Source organism: Hippocampus zosterae, chromosome 19 (assembly GCF_025434085.1).
Source record: "Hippocampus zosterae strain Florida chromosome 19, ASM2543408v3, whole genome shotgun sequence".
Taxonomy (NCBI): domain Eukaryota; kingdom Metazoa; phylum Chordata; class Actinopteri; order Syngnathiformes; family Syngnathidae; genus Hippocampus; species Hippocampus zosterae.
The window spans coordinates 10,451,168-10,461,090 of NC_067469.1; the positions used below are offsets into that span (position 1 = coordinate 10,451,168).

Here is a 9,923-nt window from a genome sequence, read left to right on the forward strand (position 1 = left end):
TTTCATGGTTTACTACACACAATTTTACCTACCGGTATATAAAGTTTAATATAAAGCTGTATTTTAGGTAAATTTTATGTAATTTTTAACATGACTGTATACCTTCTTAACATGTATTTAGAATTAGAAAAACACAAGCAATATTCAAAACAAACAAACAAAAAACAGTGCATTTCTTTATTTCAGCGGTCTGGTCAGTCAAGGTGGAGCCTTAAGTAAAAATGATTTGACACGATAACTTAGAGGCGGAACACACAGAGTCATATGAGCTTCTTGAAATGACACAATGAATCACTCTGTCCCCTCGTGCCACTTCCTCTTACATTTTGAATTTTATTGAAGGACTCTCGAAAATTAAGCTAAATTTCAGCAGTGCGGCACAAAGCTCGGTTTCAGATTCTGCTGCTTCGGAGTCAAGTTCTCAGGGACAAACAGCAGCTGGAAATTGAATGCCAGTACTGAGAGAGACACACAGAGGACAGACGGTCCTCTCATCATGTTGGTATGTGTCACGGAGGGCTATTTTCCCTTGGCTCAAAGAACATGCTGCAGAGGTCCTAGAATTTCAGTTTATTGTGGTACAAGAGCTGGTGGCAGGAAGTGAGCGATCGTCTCTGACTCCTGGCTTTGTTCACTGTCCCGGCGATCCAGGAGAAGCCCCGCGTGTTGGACAGAGCGGGTTCAAGTCATTACGGAGAGATGAATGGTCACAGTCTTACTCGGGCCTCCCTCGTCTTGACAGTATGAACCCCCTGAACGTGTCTTTTGTGATTAACTCGAGGCCAGCCTGCACGTCACTGGCCCAGGCGCTGCTGGCATTCGCAATAACGCTGCAAGGCGCCCCAGAAGTCCTCATAAGAGATGTTTCTGTGCGACGGCAGGGAGCTGAAAACAAAGAACGACACTTAGAATACAGGAAAACGTATTTGCGAAGCAATATGTGAATTTATGTCTTTAGGCTTTACATAACTCAAAAATTGATTTTCAATAAAAATAATCAAAGTTGACATGTAGACTTTCAGCTATAATTTAAGGGGGTTTCATAAACATGTAATGTACCATGAAAGAATTACAGCCACAATATGCCCGACTCAAAGTTTATTATTTGGACCGAGGACCAAAGGAACCATAACCATCATTTTATAATATTGGGTTACGCCCCTTTCTGTCAACCCCCCCCCCCAAAAAGTCAGTATTACAAATGACCATTTACAGTGAAACTCCTCTACAGCGAAACCTACATGGGCGAAAATACCCCCCCCTAATGTGAAAAAATGGATGCATGAAAGCCATTTTCACTTTTCTGCTCCCTCTACGATGAAAAATCCCCCTGTTCCATTATACGAACTCTTTTTCTCTGCTCTTGCCTCACAACGAGATTGACTACAATGAAGTCTAATCCAACAGCGACCTCTACTGCATCATTCAGAAACGGCAACAACAACCAACACACTGGTTTACACATGCGCAGCAGTCCAGGAAGTATTTGTTATTGTTAGTTTCAGCCGCAGCAAGAACGTTGCATTGCTAAAATGGCTACAAAACGGACCTTTGGATGTCAAGCAGCTAAGACAAGAAGAGGTGTGACGCTGGAAGAGAGGGTAAAAGTGATCAAAACAAAAGACATTATCCAAGAAATTGAGAAGTGTTGGGAAGCAAAGAGTATAAATGATTTTTTAAAGCCAACAGACAAAGTGGAGTGATTAATATAAAACAATTGTATGTTAATGTTAAAAATATCAAATAAGTGTATGCTTTTATGCACTATGTATAGTGTTGGAATAAAAATAAAGAGTACACCTATACGTTTTGTGTGTGTATGTGTTTACATCAGAGATAAAATTTGCTACAGTGAAAAACCCCCCGTTGTGAAAAATTTCTTGCTGCAAACATTATTTTGTTGTGGAAGAGTTTCACTGTATTACAATTCACAACGTCCCAGATGCTTCTGCAGAGGAAATGGAAAAAGCGTCAAGGCAACATCAATCTGCTGTCATGGGATGTGATTTACATGCATTTGGTCACTCCGAGTAAAATCTATATCAAATTTCTGTTGCTGTGATTTATTACATTCACATCAGGTCAAATTGCAATCGAAAAATATTTAGTAGTAAATTACCATAATTAACACTAGTAAGTGAAGCATTGCATCTCACTGCTACTGAGTAAGCATGGTTGCAGTTGTGAGAAAGTACCGTATTTTCCACACAATAAGGCGCTCCGAAGTATAAGGCACACATTCAATGACTGGCCTAATTTAAAACAGTTTTCCTACGTAGGGCGCACCGCATTATAAGGATCATAGAACAAAAGTTACAATAGTGGCTGCGTTATGCATCCACTAAATGGATCCACGCTAAAGGGAATACAATGCAGCTTTCTTTACATAGCACTTTCACAACCGCTGCAGCTGTAAGAAAGCGCTTCACAGAACATTTAAAATACCACATCCAAGAAATCAGAATATTGATCCAGATATAAGGCGCATCGGATTATAAGGAGCGTTTGAGAAAACTGAAGGCTTTTAGGTGCGCCTTATAACGCGGGAAATACGGTGAGTTCAATATCACAAGAAAGTCAAGATGTTTTTTTCTGGTAGTGGGTAAAGTGGGGAGACAACTGATTGGATTGGGGAGCCTCTTGATAAATCAGTGTTTGATGATAAAAATGATAATGTCTTACATGAATTCCGTGAGTCTGATGTGCCATGGGAGGAAGCCCAGAGTGCTGTTGACAAGGCCAAACTTAACCACCAGCTCCGGATCTGGAATATTGTTTGACTCTGGAAAAACAACACGGGGCGCTTATGATTCTATACGCTGAGTTATGTTCTTCATAAAGTATCAAGGCATGTCAATATCCACGGTCAACAATATCAAAAGATTCTGAGAATTTTGGAGAAATCTCGAAAAGTGAGTGGCACGGCTATATGCATACGCAAACCACTGCATATCGCACCAGCAGATTTGCCAAGTATTGTTTTGTGTTTTCATTTACGTTTTATACAACCTCATTGGAATCTGAGTTTGTATTTGCTGTGCTGCTCGTCAAGTACCATACACAAAAAAAAACCCACCTGAAAAAATGCGTTCAATAATTAAAACCCCCCCCCCCCCGAACATTAATGAAATTGGTCCCCCGCCGCACCCCTCTCCACTCCTTGGTACTTTGCATCCTCTTCAGCATATCTCATTGAGTTTCTTGACATTGGATTTCTTGAGCACTGCAACGTCCTCTGTGCATTCCAGACATGTCGGTGCTTGGGAAAAAAAATGTCCACTGTTTTTCTTATAAGTAGCTGTTCTCCTCATCAACCTCCCTCTTTGAGGGGGGTTTATCATCCCGTGACCCATGAGTTTGAGACCCCGATGTACAGTACCGTATTGGCCCGAATATAAGACTGTGTTTTTTGCATTGAAATAAGACAAAAGTGGGGGTCTAGACATTATACCCATTCACGACTCTAGATGGCGCCAGATATTGAAGCGAATGCTGAACTTGACTCCCCAGGCCAAAGTGAACCCCTGGCATGAAGAATAAAAATAAAAATAGCGGTAGCACGAAGAAGAAAAATAAAAAACAGGGGTAAGAAAGAAAAGAAAATAGAAGCGATAACAGAAAATGGAGAAACGTCGCAACAATCTGGAGAAAAGATCAGCCAGGTTAACCGGCAGCTGAGGAGAAGTTGTGATGCAATTTACATTTCAAAAACCAGACGCCACTCATTTAAGAATGTGATTGCACTTTAGTTTACATATTTAAATGTTCAGATATTAAGATTTGAATGAGGTAAAATAACATGCTTTTTCTCTCAAATATACTGTTAAAATCATTTGTTTCATTCATTCATTCATCTTCCGAACCGCTTGATCCTCACTAGGGTCGCAGGGGGTGCTGGAGCCTATCCCAGCAGTCTCCGGGCAGTAGGCGGAGGACACCCTGAATCGGTTGCCAGCCAATCACAGGGCACACAGAGACGAACAACCATCCACGCTCACACTCACACCTAGGGACAATTTAGAGTGTTCAATCAGCCTGCCACGCATGTTTTTGGAATGTGGGAGGAAACCGGAGCACCCGGAGAAAACCCACGCAGGCCCGGGGAGAACATGCAAACTCCACACAGGGAGGCCGGAGCTGGAATCGAACCCGCTACCTCTGCACTGTGAAGCCGACGTGCTAACCACTGGACTACCAAAATCATTTGTTTCAGATGTACTGTAATTATTTTCTGTATAAAAATTAATTTTGTGTTCAAAAAGTCTTTTTTCAAAATGAGTCTTGAAAAAGAGGGGGTTGTGTCATAATCAGGGCCGTCTTATATTTGGGCCAATACGGTATATATTTACAAAATAAACTTCTGAATGTGGGACTACTCTGACATGAGCGGCAATAAATTCGTCGATTTGACTTGGAGACCAAACTGGAGTAACAACGGTGCTCCGTATAATCGCGACTGCATTTCTTCAAATGTTCCGGGTACTTGTGCTGCTTTTCATGATCGCTCGTTTTCAGTCCCATAAGCGCTCTCTGCGGCGCAATCAATTATTTATGCCTTGTTGCGAGCAAGCAAGGCGGAGGCACCAAATGCAAAGAAAGTGTTTTTTTTTTCTTTTTTGAAGACGGAAGTAGATGGTATGATTTCGAACTGGGCAATCGATGAATAACATTTAAAAATGTATAAAAAGACATGGTGTTCATTGGTGTGGTGAAAAGGCAGATATTGCGCAACACGTCACTCTACTTCTTTTCATCGTAGGCTGAGGCATTGTCACATGTAACGGGACATGGCAAATGCATGTTCCAGACACACGTTCACGACAAGGGAGGTTATGAAGTGTTTACCTCTGAGCAATGTGTCGAGCATCGACACGGTGATGTCTTTGGAGCTCCTCTCTTTGTTTTCCACAGAGCGACAGAGTTGCTGTGCAGCCTTAACGATACTCTGCTTGCCATCTTCTGGGGACAGCACCTTCACCGTGGGTCTGCACGACAGCACTGAAACACACATATATAGTTTCCAATTGAAGGGACGACTGCAAGGTATCGCACCGGATAGCTTGAAGCTTTTCAGGTGCATTCTGATATGTAAGTGAATGTCGTAAATGCTGAAGCTGCTGAAACTCAATTAGCTTCAGTCCTTGGAAATTAAACTTCATAAAGTCATCCTCAAAACAAACAAAAAAAAAAGCCATTACCATTTTCCGAATGAAACTGTGACCAATGTTCCACACACAAAAACGTGGCCCGTAACAAAGAGTACAAGCGCCGCTTTGTGCAGATGAATGCGGTGCACAAAATTAGCATTTTGATTTACATTTGAGAACCCGCCCCTCTCACCCTCCAAAATATTTCTGAAGTCAATACTGTATCTGGAATTTCTCCATTGCGAGACTAATAAAGGTTTTCTTAATCTTAATCTTTTCTTAATCTTACATCCTTACAATGGTGTTCCTTATACAGTGGTACCTCTACTTACGAAATTAATTGGTTCTGGAAGAAATTTTTGAATGAGAAAATTAAGAAAAAGTAGAGATGCGTTTTCCATGTAACTGCCCTAATCCGTTCCAAATCCCCCCAAAATTAAGACATAAATGATTCCTAAAGTATAACAATGCATCAAAATATGTCACAAAAAGATGTTACAAATAGATTATTACACAATAAATGAGAGTTACGTATAAGGTAAAAAAAAAGAATACCATAAAGAATAAAAATGATGGTCATTTAACTTTAAACAGCGTCCTCATCGTTTGCCCTCTTTAGTCCATTTTCTCTCTCAAAAGTGGTTTTGGCCTGGTGTTTTGTAAAGAACTGATCCAAGGACATTTGCCTTTGTTGGGCTTTTAACAATCCTTTGAAAATGTCCAAGGCAAAAATCAGCAAAGTGCGCGATCGCCCGACTGGTGAACACTTTTTCTGGGTGATTCACATTTACATTTTACATTACAACATTTCATTAATGGATGCTACAGCTTCTTGTTGCTTTCAAGCTTAGCTTGTAGCAGACGCGTGCACATTGCAGCATGACGTCTTTGATCCACTGGTGAAAAGGACACTTTGATTCACTCCTCTTTCATCTATAACTGCTTCAGACAACAAAGTGCATGCAGGAAAGTGGTTAAGAATGCACAATTGTCTGTGTCTCATGTGTTGTTTTGTATTATTTTGTCATTTTTGTGAACTTTTCTTTTGATAGACGCACAGACACCCGCAGCGGCTCCTCTTGTTTTATATGAGAGGGAAGAAATTTCATCTGTGTACAGCACATTTGACAATAAAGTTGTATCCAATCCAATATAAAACTATCAGAAGACCTCATGCCCCGAGAGGCGAATAACAAGAACACTGCGTAGACGCATAACTATCTATCCACACACAGAGACAGATACGGTAGAAGTCCCTCTTAGCCAATGGGATGCCAAGAAGATGCTCGGTAATAGCCAATGGCAGAGCTGCTATAAATCTGTTGCGTTCAGGAAACTCAGAGCTGCATTTAGTAACACACACTGTATTTTTACCTTTCTTATCTCGAAATCTCTTTCGTAACAAGAAGCAATATTTTCCTGTTGAGACGTTTCGTAATTTGAAAATTTTGTATGACAAGACCTTCGTAAGTAGAGGTACCACTGTATGTCACTTATTTGTTGCTATGTTTTCAAGCTGTTACATTGAATAATGGGACATTAGAAATCTTTTTAAAAAATAATAATAATTTTTAAAAAGTCAACCAAAAACCTCTCAGTCCAGCACTTGAAGCAAAGGTCAACCGCTACTATTCTTCTAAATTTTACTTCATTGTTGTGCACGGCCATATGATAAGTAACACAACGAGAGGGCTGAATGTAATTGCAGCGCTGAGCCTGACCGGTCAAACTGAACGGGAGCAGAGGGACTTTGGCCAGCAGAAAACAACCCCGACACGTTGCATCAAGTGAAAAGACTGGCTGCACCTGCTCGGCGCTCTCTTCCGTACAGATTCTCAATCAAGGAAAAAAAAATTCAACACTTCAGTGGTTTAGTATGCCTTACTGGAAATATTTATGACCGAAACCAGCAATTCTCACCAGACCGGTCAACCTGGTTAAAAATAGCTTTTTGTGATTGCAAAATACTCTGGACAATTGCTCTGGCCACTCGCACACCGGTGGAGTGTCAATTGATGTGGGTGTCCTGTGTCAAAGGTCGGAGTGGGCACAAAAATAAAAAAAGGCAACAAAGATCACAATATTTATGTCAGTGACACTATTGCTATACCATAGAAGCAAATGCAATCCATCTTTGGTAACCTAAATTGAACGGCTAAAATTTAAGATACCGTATTTTCTGCACTATTAGGCGCTTCGGATTATGAGGTTCAATGAATGGCCTATTGCAAAACTGTTTTCATACAAATGGTGCACTGCATTATAAGGCGCATAAAATAGAAGCTCCAATTGTAGCTGCGGTTGCACTATGCAGCCACTAGATGACGCTATGCTAAAGAGAATACAATACTACTTTATTTATATAGAGCCTCCACAACCGCTGCAGCTGTAACAATGAGAACGACAATGAGTCACAAACATGGACATGAAACAAATACAAATGGCATTACAAAATAATAAATGAAAGACAAAAGTTATGAAGATCCATCAAAAAGGCTTACATCTACAAGGGGGCTAAATATCCTTAGAAGTCTTGCTTGTCTCCTTTTTCCTTTGTTGAGTCAGTAGTTAACGATGCTTTCGGTATTATATTCCTTTCATAATGGCTGCACAGAGTTCACAAAGTAGTTGTGTGTTTGAGTGTGTGTTGGCAAATGCACGTCAATTAGTATTATTAGCTAATAATCACCACGAGATGGCATCGGAACATTCACAGGAGCACACTGTCGCTTTTGAGAAAATTGAATGCGTTTAGGTGCGCCTTACAGTGCAGAAAATACGGTACATGAACCCCAGTGGACAAGTGTGTATACACAGAGAATAATTTAAACTGCCACGGAGACCAAAATGATCCAAACTTCTCATTTCTCCTTCGACCTTTGAGTGATTTATCTTTCCCCTAGAGTACGTGGCAAAATAGAAGGCTTGTGTACACCATTACATAATCCAGCGAGTCACCATCAGGTCACTGGAGCAGCTCGACAGATGTGCAGAGTCCTTACCATTGTTATGGGGTTTGTCGGCACAATCACTCAGGAACTCCACATTATATTTGGACCCCTCTGTACCGAGAAGGTGCTGCTGTTGTATCAAAATCACCTCGAGTAGACGGGAGTTGTTCTTCCTGAAAATACCTGCCAAAAAAAACAACAACAAAAGAAAACAGAAAAACGTGACAACATGGACAATGACACAAACAGATTTACAACATACTAATGATTGTATTATTCCAATTAAGGTATGACATCTTGTTTTCATAAACACGATTGAGCCTAAATGTGCATATTCTAAAATATTGTACAGTTCACATTATGGTATGCAACTCAGGTGTATGATGTGCAATCTTGGCAAACTGCATCATGGAGAGCATGATTGCATTTTGGAGGAGTCGGCCTGGAGAGGTGTTGATTGAGCAATATCAGCAAGCCGAGGAAAAAAAACGAGAGGACTTACTGAGGTTGAGCCGTTGTTTCAGTTAGCAAACAACTTTCCAAACCGTGCTCGATTTTAGATAAAGTCTTTGTTAATTTTAGATAAAGATACAAATCTCAGCGCCAATGACAATAATGTCTCAGTTTACCGTAAATACATTCAATAGTGGAACTGCTGTTAGCTTGTATTGTAATTATTAATTAATCAAGATGGACCACAATTATTGTATATTGTCCACTGCCTAATAATAATTTTGAATTAGAATTACTGCCTGAAAACAGCTGGAAGGCTTCACAACCCTCCTGAGTATAATTGGCTTGGATAAAGAGAAATAATTTGAAGATACGTGTTCTTTCATCTCTTTCATTGATGTTTGATGTGTTCTGTTCGTGGTATCTTTTCATGACTGGTATGCATCCATTCTCTGACAAGCTTATCCTCACTACAGTACTTCGGAAGGTATAATACCGGTTATCGGATTTCGAATTTTGGTATTGCGACTGACTTTACATGAGCCCACTGTCCAAGCCTCATTTATCTGACATTACTGTACACTCACTTTGACTAAACAGGAGAAACCAAGATTTGAGATTAAATGTGAAGTTCACTGCAGCATTTTAGTGGTAACAAATGTTTACAGCTTCGTGAAAGCAATCAGTCAGCCCAAAAAATTACCACAGATAACATCAGTATATCTTAGAAGATAGACTTGCATATCTATTTACATCGTAATTCCGTTAAGTTAGGTAACGTGTATATTTACCGTGATTATCATAGATGCTGACATAGGATATACCAACAGCCATACACCAGACAACCAGGTTGGCAATGTCAGTGTAGCTGGGCTCATCTTCTACTACCAACAGGCCGATGTGGTTCGGCAACTTCTCCAGAGACCTTCCGTCAGTCAGCCACCGGTGTCGGCGATTAGGAAGACAGTTTCCATTTCCGGCAGTCCGCCGAGCATCATGGTTTAACTTCCCCCGGTGGTCCGGGAAGCCAGCCATGGACATTGGAAGGAGCAATGTGGCCATCGCTCGCTCCCACAACCGCCCCTTCCAGTTCCGAAGCCGGACACGGAGCCAGGAGACGAGTGCTCTGTTGCTATGAAGCAGGAACAGCAAGAGCCGCCACAATAAACCGTACAACAGTGCCATTAATGTCCTTGACTAATTCCAAAATGGGTCGGGGTATTATAAGTACGGTACACGTCTATTATGTCTAAGTGCAAATTGCCTATCAAATCCTAGTCGATGTCACCCGCCTGCCGCCATCTTGCCTTCTCCCAGACAACCCCTGACCTCTGAACTGTCAGCGTGATTACACGTAACGCGCGGATTGGTT

The 9,923-nt window shown here is 41.0% G+C and overlaps 1 protein-coding gene across 1 annotated transcript; it reads right to left on the minus strand.

Annotated features, from left to right (window-relative positions):
- Positions 1–163: 163 nt before the first annotated feature.
- On the minus strand, positions 164–9,893 carry nus1 (NUS1 dehydrodolichyl diphosphate synthase subunit). The gene is made up of 5 exons (XM_052052213.1): positions 9,343–9,893; positions 8,150–8,281; positions 4,846–4,998; positions 2,683–2,782; positions 164–885 (listed from the first exon to the last, which is right to left on the minus strand). Exons 1-5 carry the CDS (start codon positions 9,734–9,736, stop codon positions 795–797), a joined length of 870 nt encoding a protein of 289 aa, XP_051908173.1. The 5' UTR covers positions 9,737–9,893; the 3' UTR covers positions 164–794.
- Positions 9,894–9,923: the final 30 nt, after the last annotated feature.